Source organism: Mastigoproctus giganteus, chromosome 9, assembly GCF_048544385.1.
Source record: "Mastigoproctus giganteus isolate SK-2022 chromosome 9, ASM4854438v1, whole genome shotgun sequence".
Classification (NCBI taxonomy): domain Eukaryota; kingdom Metazoa; phylum Arthropoda; class Arachnida; order Uropygi; family Thelyphonidae; genus Mastigoproctus; species Mastigoproctus giganteus.
Genome location: NC_143583.1, coordinates 158004861 through 158023806, shown reverse-complemented (window position 1 = coordinate 158023806; position 18946 = coordinate 158004861). Strand labels below are relative to the sequence as shown.

The following is an 18946-nucleotide window of genomic DNA, read 5'->3' as shown; positions in this document are numbered from 1 at the left end:
GGTGATACTGAAACTGCGGTGTTGCATGCGTTTTGCCAAAAGCCGTACTTCATAATGTAGAGTAACTCGCTAATATGAGATCCCAATTGTACTGTAATTCGAAAGCAAGAGCCAATCGAAAAATTTTAATGTGATTTTCGTTTTCAGCAGCATGTAATAAATCAAGATTGGGCATTTCCGTTTTCGTAACATTTTACGTGTTCACCAGTGTAAACAGGTGATACAGAAGCCTATGATATATATAAATTAGTCTGTAATCAACTCTCAAAGGAGGTTAGGCAAGCCAAGGCAAATTATAGGAAGTCTCTGCAAAGAAAAACAGCAAAGACTTCTATGCTTATATTAACATAGAAGGAAGGGTTTGAATCACATTGGGCCACTTGATCTCTAGGTGTTAACTGTTGATGACCCTGCTCAGGATGCGGATCAATTGAATAGATATTTTGCAGTTACATTCACAAAAGAGGAATTCTTTAGGGAAAGCGATGCCACAAATTTATAAAATTAAGGAGGAGCACTAAATGAGTTTGCGAACTGAAAGGAAAGTGGAGGAGAAATTGAGGATGGACATAAAGGCACCTGGGGGCGGATGGAATCCATCCAATTATATTAAGGGAGACAGCAAAGCAGACAGGTAAGCAAACCCGTGCGGGATAATTATCAGAGCATTCTTGGATTCAAGAGAAGTGCGAATATATTCCCAATTCATAAAGAGGGGGATCGAAAAGCGATGTGAGTAATTACAAACCTTAACGTCTGTTCCACGGAAAATAATGGAATCACTTGTTAAAGAAGAAATGAAAGTTGATTTGGACAGGCATGCAATTATACTGCAATCACAGCATGGAGTTGCCAAGGGGGCGGTCTTCTCTAACCAATCTGACAGGTAACTATGATGTAGTGATCAAGGAACTAGATGAAAAATTAATTTTGACATCATATACTTAGATTTCAGGAAAGGCTTTGATACTGCTGCACATAGGACTCCTGTACAAACTAGAGCAATCTGGCAATAAGGGCAAGTTTCTGCTATGAATAAAGGGATGGTTAAGGGGAATAAGACAGTGTTTATCAATGGGCACTGCTCTTCGTGGATTAATGTTATTAGTGGACTTCCCCATGGTCAAGTGCTGGGTTCATTGTTGCTTTCAATATTTATCAATGTTACTGATGAAGATATAAAGCTTAATGTCTAAGTTTTCAAATGATACAAAGGTTGGCAGGGTGGTTAACAACAGTCATTAGGATGAGCTACTGCCACAAGATCTAGGAAAATTGGGCTGATATATGGCAGTTGACGTTTAACATTGAAAAATGCACATGAGTAGCAGTAACCCCACAGTAACTTATCAGCTGTGTGGTACTACACTCAGGGAAGTGGAGAATGAAAAAACTCCTGAAGGTAATTGTGCAGTCAAACATGAAATTCTCTGAGCACTGCTTGACAGCTCATAGGGTTTTGTCAATGATATACAGAAACGTTGCTAGCAGAGATAAGGAGATGATTATCCCTTTATACAAGGCCATGGTCAGGCTGAAAACTGAGTACTGTCTCGAGGCCTCACTCTAAGAAGGATGTAGATCTGCTGGAACGGGTGCAGAAAAGGTCAACCAGAGTGGTGAAGGGAGCAAAAAGAAAGGCTTCTTTTTGAAAAAAAAAAAAAAAAGAAGCCTTAGAAAAAAGAAAGGTAAGTTAGAAAGGCTTCAGTTCTGCAAATTGCAGCATCGCGAGACCAGGCACCCGTGGAGTGATCTGTTTAAGGTGTTTAAAGCCTTGAATGGATTGAGTAAGCTGAATGTTAATGGTATTCTTCCACTTTCTGAGACTACAGAGATGAGGGAGCATAAATTCAGGTTGAGGAAGATGGTTGCAGGATAGATGTGCGGAAGTTTGCCTTCAGCCAGCGGGTGGTTAATTACTGGAACAGGCTTCCATCTGTTGTTGTTGTGGAAGTGGATGAGTTCAGTAAATTCGATTTGACACATTCTTGGAGAGTACGGTGGACAAACTGTTTTTTCCCCTTTTCGGCTGATGCTATATAAGCTTGCTTTCTTGCATCATTTGCCATTACTGCTACCACAGAGAGAGAGAGAGAGAGAGAGAAAGAGAGCAGTATTAGTAACGAGAAGCAATTTTTAAAAATTAGTGAGGTAGAGTCGTAGGTAGATACAAAATTCAATGAAAACTGCTGGAAGTTTAGAGCAGGAGTTTTAAAGGTCACATTTTTATTTTTCTTAAACAATATTTATTTAATTATAAAGTATGAGAAAATTATATTCGGTATTACTACCAATGTATACTGAAAGAACAGAATTCATGGGATACCTGGTTCCTGGCCAACGCGACGCTGTCACCGCTCTCGCTAATGGACGAACCCACCGCTTGGCAGCTATATAGGTGCCCTGCATACACGTAGACGGTAATCTGCTGTCACTATGGATAAAAGTCGTGAGTTAACAGACTTTGAAAGAGGGATGATAGTGGGTGCCCAACGCATGGGTCACTATCTCGGAGGTGGTACAGAAATTGCACTATCCCAGTTCGACAGTGTATCAAGAGTGTATCCGGAATACGCTATTTCCGGAATAACACCTCATCGTGGACAGCCCTGTGGGCGGAGAAAGGTTGTGGATGAACGTGGCCGTCGACGTATGTCTCGCATTGTTTCAGCCAACCGAATAGCGACAGTGGCATTTTAAGGGCATTAAGAGCATTTTATCCACGCCGTAGCCGAAGTCGGTCTCGGGCGAAGGTTGCATCATTTATTTCTGGAGTTCTTATCGAGAAAACAGACGAAAAGCACAATTACAGACAATAGCAACGCCTCATTGCTTTAACTGACGTATTACTTAATGCATACACTTACGCACACAGTCATTTCCCGAGTTCGAATCCCGTCGATGATGCGCGGAATTTTTATGGGTTTTTTCACAACGTGGCTGAGTTACTCGGTATCACGGAGAGTAGCATGCTTTTTTCTCCCGGAAACTCGGGTTTTTCGTCCAGCAAACAGAAAAATCGACCTCAGAACACACGCAATTTACAGATAATATACACGAGCAAGATGGCCTCTGTCGCCGATGCTCCTAAAAAAACCCAACAACAACATAAGTCATTTATTCAGCTGGCAGACTACGTTGCCTAAATTACGTTAAATTTAGCTAAGCGAACTTAGTTACACGAACATCGAGAGAATCCCATCGTATTTAATCCCTGTTTGAAAACAGCATAAGGATCTGGGAGCCATTGTTGACCTTTAACTCCACATTCACTTTCATTTGAAAACACCCCACTTAACCACGTTCGAGCTGTGATGGAGAATGATGTATCACCTACATTATGTTCTAATTTCGCTGTCAGAAGAAAACAGATACTTAGGTTTCTCCACCCCTTTATTACTTATACAGCAGAAATCTAGAAGTCAGCCGCTCATTCCAAATTAAAGTGCCTTCATGCTGTTCCATACTTGGCTTTACAATAGATCGAAATGAAGTACCACCATTTAGCATCCCCTAAAACAAACAATCAAAACAAGTTGGTTTTTTTTTTATAGGAGTGATTACGTTAATAGGAACGTTATAGGAGCAGAATGGCATATTGCCTTACCTATAACCTTATTAACAGCAGTAATTATTATGCTGTATTTATTTCGTGGTGCAAGTATGTCTTAAATTTAATTTAAATCTAAAATTATTGTTAGAAGACAAATCAACTCCACCAATGTCTGGTATATCCTCAACTATTCGCTGAGAGCTTTGCTCATTCTGTTCGTGAGAACAACTTTCGTAATTGTCAAATGATATAAAGTTTCGTGAAAGTATTAACTGGATTCCTTCACTGCAACCAAGTGGAGGAGCCCAGCTGATTAATGGCTGCACACACTGACGGTCTTTTTCACAAAGTGACTGAGTTAGTCGTTCTCAAAAGAGGGTTGCATGTTTTTATTTTTCCCTCCAAGAAAGTCGGGTTTTCCTTCCAGCAAACACTACAGAACACATGCCATTCACAGACATGATATATACCGTGAATACGGTCTAAGTGGCTGATGCGTCTAAAACCCTACCATAACAACAACACGGACAGTCTTAATCTTGAGTTTGCCCTTTTAAATGTCTTCTTACAGAACAATATAGGACTGAGCAGTTGGTAAGACAGGACTCCTCTCAAATTGGCAGCTAGTTCTCGGGGTGCCTTCCCCATATTTCACATAACCCGACATAGGCACACAGCCGGCATGAACGTGAACAATAACTTTCACCCACTTTCCGTGTTTTGGGGGGAATCCGAAGAGCTATGTCATTTACTACTAGATCGAGTAACCGATACAAATTAGCATATGTAGTGGTTACTAGATGTAAACATTATTCTGTTCGATTTACAGAGTAAGTGTGCAAATTCGACTATACCAAAAGTTATGTCGACTTTTGTTGATTGTGTCAACATATTTTCTAAATTAAACAAACCGTGTACATATACATGAAGTTACCGATACAAAAGAGAATGAGTGCATGTGCACATTATTCTGACACACACACACACACACACATATGGGTAGTTTGAAACGGATCTGTCTGACAGTGAGTCGCTCAGTAATACCAAGCACGCAAAGTCCCAAATGTCTATCCAGATAGTATTAGCATTAGTAGTGGCCAAATGATGCAAGGAAGCAATCTTTACAGCATCAGCCAAAATATAAATAAAACTTTTGTCCACTCATTCTAATAATTTGTCCAACCCTTCTTAAAATGTATTCGAATCCATAACCACAACGGTAGGTGGAAGGCATTCCAACAATTAAAAACTCCTATGGCCAGAAAAAGAGTAAAGACGCCGTAAGCTGACATTATCGTTACTCAACCTTTGTAAAGACTTCAGTAGCTCCCTACACAGATGCTCAACTCTACACGCAGAATGAACAGAACCCCAGAACGTTTTGGAAAGAATATCCTTCGTGCCCCGACTAATCTCGTTACTCATCTCTGGACCCTTTCGAAACCATTCTACACCCTTCCTAAAATGATGTCTCTAAACCGGTGCGCAGTACTCAAGATGTGGCCTAACCATTGCCTTGTACACGGGACAATTGTCACCTTGTCCCTGCTGGCAAAGTTCCTGTATATCGTTGACAAAACTCTATGAGCTCACCTGATGCCTATTTGCAATACCTAAGAACTTGCTTGGTGGGGGGGAGGTAGAATACACAGACTAACAAATTAACTAGAGCCGCGTACAGAAATAAAATGATTCTTTCACTGCTTCTATTGAAACGTACAACAGCCTGGAAAGCATAGTGTCGGGTATTTCAAGCTATTCTGTGGGTTGTCACGGAACCAAAAAATACATGAACTGTATAAGAATAACTAAGAGTAAGAACAGGTGAATGTATACTTGGATGTACACTAATGCTAGGAGCATCGTAAATAAATTTGATGAATTTGAAATACTGATTAAGTCATGAAATGCAGACATTGTGTCATTCAGAAATAAGCAATGCTCATTTGAATATGGGGAGTACAATGTATACAGGAAGGAGAGAGGTGGGACTATGCTCTTAGTTAAGAAGCATATTAAATCTGAGGTAGGCGCCTCCGTAGCCAGGTGGGAAGGAGCAGCAGTGCGTAGCACACGCTTCTTGATTAGACCGGGGTTCGAGCCCGTCACCACCAAATACGGAGGATGCGGAAAGGTTAAGGAATGACCACCGCATATCCTGGAGCAATATGGCCTTAGTTGCTAATGCTCCTAAAAACCAAACAACAACAACAACAATCTGAGGCAGATTACCAGAAGTCTCAGAAAAATAATGCAAAGAATAGTAGCAAAAACATCTTCGTTTGTATTAAGAATAAAAGGAAGAGACTGAATCCTATCAATGATTTAATTATTGACGACTGCTCAAGTTGCTGACAAACTGAATAGGTATTTTGCATCTACATTCACAAAAGAGTAATAGTTTAGGGGAGGGATTCCAGGTGTTTATCAAACTCTAAGGATGGAGCTCAATAACTTTGTGATATCTGAAAGGAAATTGAAATTGCTTGAAACTAAACATAAAAAAGGCGCCTAGAGCAGATGGGATCTATCCAATTATGTTATGGGAGGTAGCAAAGGAGGTAAGCGAACCGTTAGCCATAAATATGGTACACCCACAAAAAAAAAAAAAAAAAAAAAACTATGCAGAGATGGGGGAAATCCCTGGTGCCGTCTGACACTAAACACACCTTACCCTAAAGGGGCGGTTGACACCCTCTGATGACCAAGCGTCCTCAGCAGGCTCCGCAAGGCCAAACTCCTAAGTAATCTATATAATTGCATCAGCACTTACCTGTGCGACAGATCAGTAAAAGTCACAGCTCCTTATTGTACAATAACCGGACGCATCTACAGAGGATGCCCACAGGGCTCCGTCCTAAGCCCTGTATTCTAGAATGTGGTTCTGGGCGGATTCCTCAACCTTAACCTCAGAAATGCTGAGGTTAAGGTTCCCAGCCGCCAAGGCGTATGCGGACGACGTTGTCCTGACGCTGGCGGAAAACTCCAGGGCACAGCAGGAAAACACCGCAAACCGGGCGCTCGCCATCCTACAACAATGGGCTGACGAAAATAAACTGAAGATATCCACTAAGACAGGCTCGATCCTACTTCGGGGAACCTGGACACCAGGAGACCCCCCCCCCACCCAAATAGAATACAGGGAACCACCGTCAAGCTGACCACAGAAATGAAATTTCTCGGAGTTGTCCTTGATAGAAACCTATCCTTCACTTCCCACCTTAACTATCTCAGAAACAAAACCAGAAATAACTCGTCATTATTTGCAAGAATCACCCAAAAGGACTGGGGCATAAAGAAGAAAATCCTTGCACTTTTTTGCAAAACTGTCTTCCTGCCAGTCATCCTCTATGTCTCGGGGGGTATGGTACAAGAAAGCAACCACCACAACTAATAAAAAAAAAACTAGAAACCATACAAAGGTAGATCTTACTGACTATCTCACAAGCTTGCAACACAGTGAGTACACACGCACTCCAGGTGCTCACCGGTGCCCTCCCCTTGGACCTGGAAGTGATATGCAGTGCACTCCTCTACAGCCTTTCCAGAGGTATACCGGATACCTAAATTTCACACTAAATGTAACCAGCGACCCGGAAATAGAGAAAAGAAGATTAACTGTACATGTCCAGCAAACCTGGAAAACGCTGTGCAAAATTCAACAAAAGGGCAAATAACGCGAAAATTTCTCCCAACTGTCTCGGCCGTACACCCGAAATATCCAAGCTGGCTCTCCTCAGGATTGCTGGCCACGTAGCTCCTAACTGGCCATGGTGCCATCAGATTCAAACTGATGACCTTTGGACTGAGCAACATTCCCCTTTGTCATTGTAGCTTAGTGGAAACGTGGGAGCATTTAATGCACCACTGCAAGCTTTATGAAGACCTCCGATGCCGACTAATTACGGAAATACATTATGTACCAAAGAATCAAGAGGAACGCTTACAGGAGGAAAGAACTTGTGCAAAGTTTGCACAAGATCTTTTTGACAGATGGCATACTCTTTCAGCCGCACAGCCACAATAGCGATTCCAGGCCGACAATATATGACTTTGCAAACAACCATATAAGGTGCACGGACAGTCAACGTCAAGACAATCCACAAAGGGACTGCGTACCAGGAAGAAACAACAAATGGAACCTGTTAACTCACCCATAGAAATGGACAATTTCCGTAGTAACTCTGCTATACACAGAAATCATGGACGGGAAAAACACCAGGACCCAGCAAATAAAGGCTTCAACCCAAAAATACTTAAGTAACCACGAATTGGACCAAACACCCATAACCACAGACCTGACTAATGGACCTGTCCTGAAGCTAAGTGACAACTACGGACAGGATCCTACACCCGGACTCGACAAACTCGCAACAAATGGACCCAGGATCCAACAACTAATGACCATGACTCCAGACAGAGACATAAGCAACCACAGACTGGATTAAATACCCACAACTACATACCTAAGGAACCTGTCCTGCTGCCAAGTGACAACCACAGACAGAAACCTACACCCGGACTCGACAAACTCGCAACAAATGGACCCAGGATCCAACAACTAATGACCATGACTCCAGACAGAGACATAAGCAACCACAGACTGGATTAAATACCCACAACTACATACCTAAGGAACCTGTCCTGCTGCCAAGTGACAACCACAGACAGAAACCTACACCCAGATTGGACAAACTCAGACCCAAAAGAGGACCTGACTCAAACAGACATGTAGCTGCCAGGCCAAACTGCGACCTGTGCGTCCCTTGCCGTGCCACCGCCACATCTTTCTCTCTGGTGGGACATGGACGTGCCCCACTGACGCATGCTGGGATCATCTACTCTATTGACCCCAGTCCTTCTTAACTATTCTTCCCCCAGCCTTCAGTCTCCTCCCCTCTCTATCTGTACACCAGCGCAAGACCCACACCAAAATTCTAGCTTCTCTAAATTATTTCGCCCGCTCCTCGGCCATTAAATTCTCAAACGCAATCCCTTCAAACGGGAAAACATGTATGTGATCAACCTACAACGCGCAAAAATTATTTTATTTATTTCTTTTTTATTCATTTATTTATTTATTTTTTAAGGTCCTTGTCACTGAAATCTCAGGAAAATAGGTGGCAGGACCTGCCGGAGAAAATGGAAACTACTAGGTACCTGGTCTGCCTCCACGGGGCGAAAGTGGGGCAACGTCGGGCCTCAGCAGGGGCTTGGCGGCTAAATGGCCAGAAGAACAACGGTACACGACACCACACATTTCAAGGTCCATAAATGTCTGGCCTTTACAGCGAACTCCATCACCACACAAAGTAAACTACGCGGAGATGGGGGAACCCCCCCCCGGTGCCATTTAACCCCAAATACACTTTACCTAACGGGGACTTTAAAGCCAAGCTGACAGCGCTGGGAATTTAGGAGGATCCGAGCTGCGCCTGTGGGGAGTTTGAGTGCTGGGAGAACATTATGTACGATTGCTGGTTGGTTGGTTGGTTGGTTGTTTGAAAATATGGCGCCTCAGCAACTAGGGCGATAATGCTCCAAAACCACGTCTCACACAAGATAAATGTGCAATTGCACACATTATGAGAACCCATAGTGTATTGCAGTGATCAGGTGAAGACTGCGATACACTACCTCCCCAAGAATCACGTCTACTGGACTCACTACAGGAATATGCACAAAAACTATTTGCTAGGCGTAAAACACTGATAGCCATCAACAGAAGAAACAGATTTTTAAAAAAATGAGACAGAACACGTGTGGAGAGGACTCAGGGAGAACCTCTCTCAGAAACCTGCTCACTAGTAATAATATCTAATACCTAGCGAACGCAAGAATAACCCAATGGAGACAGATGTGGATCTTCCCACGATGAAGAGAACCACAGCCATTGATCTAAAGAGAACCACAGCCATTGATGTAGCTGATCTAAAATCAACCGCACTCGTTCCAATTTTATTTTATGCCCTTGCCACTAAAATCCCAGGAAAGTAAGTGGCAGAACCTGCCAGAGTACAATTATCTCACTGGTAACACCCGGCTACCCTCCACGTGGCGAGGTGTGGGCCTGGCGGCCAATAAGCCGGATAAGCAATGGGCACAACATATAACGTTACACATGACCCACACACTTCTAAATGTGTGGTTTTAACAAGGGACTGTCACCAATACATAGAACATTCGCGGAGATGGGAGAAATCCCAGGAGTCGTTAGACCCTTAATATACCTCATACCTAAACATTATTGCTGACCAGGCAAGTCTTCCCCTCTGACGGTGCCGTCTTTCAGCAGGATAATGTGCCATGCCACACCGTCCGGATTGTTCGAGACTGGTTCGCGGAACATGAGGAAGACTTCCAGGTATTGCCCTGGCTTCCAAATTCCACAGACATCAATCCCATCGAGCATCTGTGGTTTGTGTTGGAACAGAAACTCCGATCTGCGGCGTCTCAACCATGGACCTTACAGGAGTTAAAGGATCTGCTGGTTACGTGTTGGTACTAGATACCACAAGACACATTTAGAAATCTTGTAGGGTCCATGCCTCGCCGGGTACGAGCTGTTTTGGCTGCATGTGGAGGAGCAACATCATAATAGGTAGGTGGTCATAATGTTTCGGCTCATCAGTGTATATGGATATAAGGAAAGCTTTTGATACTGTTGCAGATGAAAGACTGCTATCATAAACACCTGTAGGTTAGTGACAGAGTTCCTCAACCAACAGCACAAGTGGATATAACAACCACCCATCGTAACTTGTACTAATACATATCTAGGATGATAAAAACAAATTAGAAGATTAACGAGATAAAATTAATAATAAAAGTCCAGTGCTTGCAACCCCAGACAGCTAATATCACGGCACAGAGTTCGAATCCGGCCCCCCCAAAAAAGCCGGAATAAAAAAAGAAAAATTGCGAAACTCGCTTCATCGGACCTACCCAGGGTTCAAATAAGCGCCCCTGGTGTCGCGCACAATACCTACCACTGGGTGCAAAAGCCAAAGAGGACCACCTCCATAGCTGGATAAAGATGACAATTAGAAATACTGAATATACTGCATCGAGTGTGAAGCAGGGTAAAGTCACTCGCGTTCAGGCCTTAGGTGACAGGGAGTCTTCGGGCGACGATACTGGATGAAGTGATACGACTCCTGTACGACTACCACAACTGAACGGCAAGACCACCTAGCCCAACCAACTGGAAGTACTTCCTGTGCAAGTGACTACACAGGAAGGAAGAAAAAGCCAACGCATGAAGTAGCATCGAAATAAATACGTTCATTATGCGAGCATACTACGAAGTAACAAAAATAGACAAACATAACAAAAAAAACCAAACTATCATTTTTTTAGGCCACCCGAATAATTAAATACATCTGCCGTGCTGTGTCTCTTATGCCTGTTAACTGCGTGTGTTCTATGGCCGATTTGTCTGTTTCGCTGGACGAAAACTCTTGCTATCTACGCCTGAAACCGACTAACTCAGCCACGGAGTGAAAAAAGCCCATTAAAGTTCCTCGCGTCATCGACACGATTCAAACCTGCGCCACCTGGTGTGGGAGGACTGTGACAATACCACTGTGCTACCGCGCAGATATGACAATCTTCACTCATTTAATCAGTCGTTTCCAGGCAATAATGTCTGACAATAGATGAACTTGTTCTTTCAGCTGTGTAGTTCTTAATAGCTGAGGGAGATGGAGCAAAAATTCCATAGCATAGATTCTTTTAATGTGGGTGAAGGTGGCTGACGCCCAGAATTCTACACCATACAAAATGGATGAATACATTGATGTTCGAAAATATTTGTGGTTGTTGTCGTTTGTTTCATATGCAAGGGGCCGTTTGGTTGTCCACGGTAAAGAGTTCATTCTTTTTACAGGCGTGTTTATAAGATATAAACGTGAGCTTGGTGTCGAATGTTACTCAAGTATTACGATACTTGACGATTGACGTATGCCATTTAGTTTCGGTGTTTCAAGGAAGACATCATCATTACAATCGCCTTTGCGAATTTAGCGCCAAGAAAAATTTATCTAAGTATATAACTCCAGAAGCTTAAAGTTTATCTGATCACACAATGCATTATTGGTCAACGACAGTTGGATGGTCATTAATATCATCTGCGAAAATGCATACATCATTGCTACCCCTACAGCGATGATTTATGCATTGCCTGTACTCTTCTTTGCTGTTTTACCCCTGTAGAACAGTAAAGAAGAGTCCAAACAGGACTCCCCCGTGTGGAACTCCTATACGGACTGAGCGTTAGAGTAAATACAGATATCTATACACGGGAGGCGCCTCCGTAGCCAGGTGGGAAGGAGCAGCAGTGCGTAGCACACGCTTCTTGATTAGACCGGGGTTCGAGCCCGTCACCACTAAATACGGAGGATGCGGAAAGGTCAAGGAATGACCATGCATATCCCGGAGCAATATGGCCTTAGTTGCCAATGCTCCTAAAAACCAAATAACTAACTAACTATAAATTTGGTCATCTGCCCCTGCCTCATACCTTCAGAAGTATCTCAGTTTAGAGTACTGGTCGCCTAGATGGATGAACAAGGTGGTAGGTCACCCCCCTAACTATCTCCAGATCTATCCTACAAGCAAATCTGGGCACCACTCCCTGGAGACATATCATCATGACAAAAAATGTCCTCACGCTTGCACGGCTTATAACGAGGCGAATTGATGCTCCATGGGTATCCACATTAATCTCTGGCCCTAGGAGGGCAAGAGGGGAGCACCCCGACTCCTGTCTCCCTCTACGTCTTACGCTGTCAAACATCAATTCCCTGAGGAACATGTTTCCAGCCAATTGTCTTCGGATCTTCAATAAATTTAGGATCCACCCTGATAGGTTCTGTGAAGACAAGCCCTACAGGAAGGAAATCCTCAATAACTGCTACCAGATAATGAACTTATAATACTCACCTGCTCCTGGACATGACAGACTGTTTTTTTTTTTTTTTTTTTTTTTAACTTGCCTATTTGTATATGACAAAGTCTTTTTGTCTTCATGCAATCATATATTTTGTATATTACTGTATATTTTATCCTGTAAAAGTTTCGGGTCGAGCACGCATGTACTCTTGTTTATTGTACATTGTGTTCCTCGCACCTTAGTCTGTAAATATTCACACCCTTCTGGCACAGAGCCGTCCCTGGGTGACCCAAGGTTTCTTGGGAAATAAACTGATTCTAATAAATAATAATAATCGGGACAGAACTGAGAAGATCAAGAATCACCGTGTTCATTGAATTATTTGAGATGAAATCATACTTTCATATATCACTTCAGGGAGTCTCGAAGGAAAACTCGCACTGCTCTTTGGAATATCCGACAAGAATTAATGAGTTTCTACAATAAAACTGGTCATTCAGTACGTGCAAAAAATGCATTTATACTGTTGCTCTGTATACTTCCATCATCTGGACATCAAGAGAACAGTCATATTTCAAATTCATCAGCCTCGAATACTGGATCCTTTTCTGGCTATACAAAGCAGCAAGCAATACTTTCACTATTTCTACAATTATACTTTACACAGCACTCGGAGTTAAAACTTGGAAGTTAACTATGATCCTACGCTCAAAAAACTACTGGCAAGGAAACTGGATACCCCTAACATCAACGCAGTAGACTTCAGAGAAAAAGACACCAACCGAACTCAATCAGTAGCCCCCATTGCATGCAAGACTTCATCGCATTTCGAGCCTTCGGCACGTTTTCCCTTAAAATTGTTTCAATTTCTTCAACACCAGGGAAATTAATAGTGAACTGCTATATGTGAAGGCACAGCTTACAACTAACATATTTGAAGAATTCTATAAATAAATATACATAATGGACGGCAGCTGTAAATTTGCATTTACAAATATATATATATATATATATATATATATATATATATATACATACACACACACACACACACACACACACACACACACACACACTGTATATATAAATATAATATAATAATAAATATACAAACATACACTGAGTGGACAGAAATCATGGGATACCTACCTAGTAACGGATAGGCCCACCTTTCGCCTGGATAAGGGCAATCACACGGCGAGTCATTGAGTCCAATAGTTCACAAAAGCGTTCCACAGGTATTTCCATCCATGCTTTCTGCACCGCTGTCCATAATACAGTCGCACTCCTAGCTGGAGGATCCAAAGCTCGAACGGATCTTCCCACAGCATCCCAAAGTTGCTCCACAGGTTTCATGTCCGCTGAACGGACAGGCCATTCCATGGTGGTAAAATCTGCGGAATGCTCTTCGAACCATGTTCTAGTCACCACGGCTCTGTGGGGAGGCACACTGTCCTGCTAAAAGAGTTCATTGCCCTATGGGTGTACGATGACCATGAAGGGATGCAGATGGTCTGCAAGGATGGACACATAACCTGGACCGTTCAGAGATGCGTCCAGACGTACCAGAGGTACATCTGGACGCATCTCTGAAGAGACCATTACCGACTGTCCACCTGCTTGAACAGTTCCTTGTCGACATGACGGGTGCATAGCTTCGTGCAGTGTCCGCCAGATAAGCACCCTCCCATCCGCTCGAAATAACTGGAAACATTGGACTAGGAGACCCGTCTCCAATCATCCAAGATCCAGTGCCGATGTTCTTTTGCCCAGTTGAGGCGTAGAATCCTGTGTCGTGGTGTTAGAAACGGGACTCTGGTAGGTCGGTGGCTCCCATAACCTACTGCGGCTAATGAACGCCAGATGTTCTTGGTGGAGACGTTTTTGGCAGCTCCCTCGTTGAAGTTGGTGGCGATTTCTGCCACTGTAACTCTCCGGTTGGCTGAAACAATGCGAGACAGACGTCGACGGCCACGTTCATCCACAACCTTTCTCCACCCACAGCGCTGAGGTGTAATTCCGGAAATGGTGTATTCCGGATACACTCTTGATACTGTTGAACAGGCATAGTGCAATTTGTGTACCACCTCCGAGGTAGAGTGACCCATGCGTTGGGCACCAACTATCATCCCTCTTTCAAAGTGGTTAACTCATGGCGTTTATCCATATTGACATTGAATTACCGTCTACGTGCATGCAGTGTATCTATATATACCTGCCAAGCAGTGGGTTCGTCCACTTGCGAGTGGGGTGACAGTGTTGCATTGAACCAGGAACCAAGAACCAGGTATCCCATGAATTCTGTCCTTTCAGTGTTTAAAAAACAAAAAAAAACCTATTATTTTTAGGAAATTAAATTCATCTGCCATGCTGTGTGTGTTATTTCGTGTTATGGTTGATTTGTCTGTTTTGCTGGACGAAAACCCCTAGTTTCTGGGGGAACAACCTTGCTATCAACGCCTGAGACCGACTAACTCAGCCCATTAAAATTCCTCGAGTCATCGACGGGATTCGAACACGGACCTTTTCTACCAGGTGTGGGGAGGACGGTGACGATACCACTGTAAACGCGTGGACGTTTCAGTGTAAGTATAGTACTCTTTTGTGACGGCTTATTCGGCGCGACATATCGCCATCTGCGACTCGTTTGGAGATGTCTGGGTTATTATTGTTGTTATTATTATTATTAGCCATATGGTGCAAGGAAGCCCGAGGCTTTTGCTGCACCAACCAAACTTTTTTTTTTACCCTGGGGGGAGAGAGAGAGAGAGAACAAGAGTCAGAAGTAGAGAGGAATCACACAAAAAAAGAAAGAGAAGAATGATGATATCCAGCTCAGGAACCTGGGTGTGCCAAGCCCATACTAACCAGATGTGAGCCTCTGGGTTTCAATTCCTGTCGCTCACTGGAGGAATTTCTAAAGTCCTCCTCCTCCTCTTCAATCAGGCTGTAGTTAGCCGATCTGAGCGAAGAGAGTATGATTTCCACCCCCCACCCCCGGTGAATGTTCCTGGTTTTTCAGCTCTCATAATATAAAAAACTGCTATATATAAGACCTCCGTAACCGAGTGATCAGGAGTGGGAGTGCAGTAGCACACTCTTTGAGTAGACCGGGATCCCCTGACTGCTAAATACGATCGATCTGCCAACCCGCACTGGACCATAGTGGCAGATTATGGTCCATTTCCCTGATCATGAATTTTTTCCATCCTGCAGTGGGTTGATAATGGCTGCATTTTACTTTACTTTATATTCATAAAGGTACTATAATCGCATAATTCTGCATTTCATTCTTCCATGAGAAGGAATAACAAATGCGAAGCGTTTAACAAAGCATTCCTTGTACTGAGTTACAAATGTTCTTGCGACCTAACTCGATCATGCCCATGCCTGTGCTGCTGCAAGCTCATGGAAATACCAGTGAAGGGACAAGTCTCCATGCTCGAGCAGGGTGACTGCTATCAGCTGCACAAACTATGCGAGATTGCATATTTGCATTATTGCTTGCGCAATGTCGGTGTGTTGTACAGTATAGGAGTAAATAATATTACTTTATAGCAATATTATTTACTATTTTAAGCATAGCAAAGTACTGAGTAATTAAATAATTCACAATTATATAGCAACTGCATTTCGTCAGAATGAAAATATATATATATAATTAATTAATTAAAAATAAAAACAAGAGGGATTTCAAATTATATTTATTTTTGTGTATCTGTACATAAAAATAGCATTAAACAAAAAATACATTGAAAGTTTTGGTTAGATGAAGTAATATCAGAATTATATTGTTAGAATAATGGTATTATGGGTGTCTAGCTTTCACAGCAGCATATGAAATAAAGAATAAGCGCAACAGAGTGTATAATGCAAATCTGTTTATGCCATTATTAGCCAGAGGGATGCACGTGCAGCAAAAAGAATATTTCCATCTACCCTAAATGAGAACGGCAAATGGAGGTGTGTGTGTGAGTGAGTGAGTGAGAGAGGGGGGGGGGTATATTTATTTAGAAATGCATTACTATATTCTTTTATCAGCACCATTTAATTATTCGTTATTTGGAGTTCACGCACAATACGTGTTCGTGAATTTTTTTTTACACTGAATAAGATTTAATAATGTAAACGTTTTACAAATGTTATTCCATTTGTTAGTATTCTTCTTGAGGCGCAACTAAAGCGCAAATGCTTTACCGATAGGCACTGCAATGGTAAACAATTTGCATTAAAAATTAGAACATATCATAATCCAAAAGGTATAAACCAAAATATTACAACAGGTTTGTCATATAAGTTTTCTAATGCAAATTAGAACGACTTATATTATCGCATTTCTGGTCAATTTTATTTGTCCCTTCCCCATCTCCGCAGCATGCACACAGAGGGAAAAAGTTTGCTTCATACAATTCCATCTTTGCAGATATCAAAATGGATGGCGTAGGTATTTTTAAGGCATGATTAGACAGACAGACAGCATAACGATTCTTATAGACGAGCGGTTCTCAAACTTTCTGAGCCCACGCCTCCCGGCGTGGGCTCAGAAAAATTTTCCCGGCGCCTCCCTTCAAGTAAAACAGCCATAATTATGCAATTTCTTATTTTTATTACAATAATTAATACATGAAATAATAATTCAGATATTATTTTATTCTTAAAAAACATTAATGTGATGTTTGCGCTTGCTTTTTATTGCATAATTCATCAAACCTAGATGTCATTTTCGAAATGGCGACACATTTCTTTTTCAACATGTAATTTTGATCTGTATGACTGCCAATGCCGAAAATCCAACTTCACAAAGGTAAGAACTTGCAAATGGCACTAGTATTCGCAAAGCTTTATTAATACATTCCGAGTATTCGTTTGTTAAATACCAAAATTCATATAAAGGTAACGACGAAAAAAAGAACACGATGCGTTCTCTTCGTCAAAAATACCCAAAATATTTACTATGATTATTTACATTAATAATATATATTAAAAGTATCAGATATCTAATTAGTAAAAAAAAAAAAAAAAAAAAAACCATTCTTAATATATTTTTAATATTTGCCACGGAAATCATACAAACTATTACATCGTCCGCGACGCCCCTGGCGAATTAGGCCGCCTCCTCAGGGCGTCGCGACGCACAGTTTGAGAACCGCTGTTAAATGAAAACTGCAATTTACACTATTAATGTTCGACATTCAAAAAATACTTCCATTCGTGAAGGGGCGAACTTTATGCGCTTTTTAAACACTGTGACAGAAATAGAAAATTCAGATTTTTCATCAGAAAAAACATAAAACCGACCACAGAATACACACAATTTAGAGATGAAATGCACTGTAGCCTCATGGCATAACTTTATTGGACGGCGACTAGAATAAACAACACAACCAGTTCACTCCATCTCACACTTTTCGAGCGCCTCAGGTAATGAAATGTTGCTAATATCTTTGGAATTATCATTTCGGAATATCATACTTCCGTAATAGCTTGGGTGATTGTGTTTTTTTAATTTTGTTACCAATCTATTCCTGCTGTTGTTCTTGATATCATCTTGCCAAATTTTTTGAAGTTTCCTACTGATAACAGGTGGATTATTCGTTCTAGAAATTTTATTAAACTTCCCAATCCCAAATGAATATTCATCTGTTACGAATGATACTCACTAAACATCTCAGCGAAGATTTGCTTCGGGGAAATTCAGTTTATACTGTCTTTACAAAGTTGCTCTGAGATAAGAAAAAAAAAAAGAATCCGAAAAGTAATGTATACTTTATAAATGCAAGGTAAATTGATCCTTGCAACAGATAACGAAATGTATCGGTTATCCTTTTTTCCTATAGTGAACTAAGCTTCAACAGTTGAAGAGAAATTTGGAAAAATAGGGAAAGCGCTGCTCAGAACTGCACGCGCCTTGCGAACAGGTACAGGATGCTTGATGAAATATAGAAAATTTAAAAATGATAACAGTTGCACAAGGATATACCTATTTAAAATACACCTTGATTTCAAAAATTCACGGCAGTATTAAAGTATTTTTAAATAAAATTTAAGACAACTTACCGCTGCGTTGCAAATCCTTAGAGTTACTAAGAAGCAGAAGCCTATTAAAAAACAGAATTTCCAAATCTCAGAATATTTCATGACTTAAACGTGAAGATTAAATTCGAAAAGTGTAATAATTATTTTAAATATTTAGTATCAACTGCAGCGGCAAACTTTCCACATTATCATTTATTTATCTTTGCAAGTTGCATCCAGTTAGACACGCACATTCACTCTTACCGGTCTCCCGGCACTTCAGCAACTTCTCATCTCCGTTATGCCTGTTGAAAATGTGCAACACTAATCCTCAGTATTCCTCCGCGTGAACTCTTGTAGTGGGTGTAGTTCTTATCCGATTTCTAAGAAAGAAAACATTTGTTGCTTATCTTTCTAGACTATGCATTGTTGTCATTTTAGAGTAAAAACTCTACACAAAGCCTCTTCCACTTGATGTACACAAA

At 41.6% G+C, this 18946-nt stretch overlaps 1 protein-coding gene across 1 annotated transcript in view; it reads right to left on the bottom strand.

The window, feature by feature from the left end:
- The window catches only part of LOC150080841 (uncharacterized), an 852072-nt gene extending 833466 nt beyond the window's left edge, over positions 1-18606 (bottom strand). The window contains exon 1 of the mRNA XM_090381010.1: positions 18504-18606. Within this exon, the coding sequence (XP_090237136.1) occupies positions 18504-18584 (81 nt within the window). The 5' untranslated portion in view covers positions 18585-18606. The remainder of the gene's footprint in view (positions 1-18503) is intronic.
- Between the last annotated feature and the right edge of the window lie 340 nt (positions 18607-18946).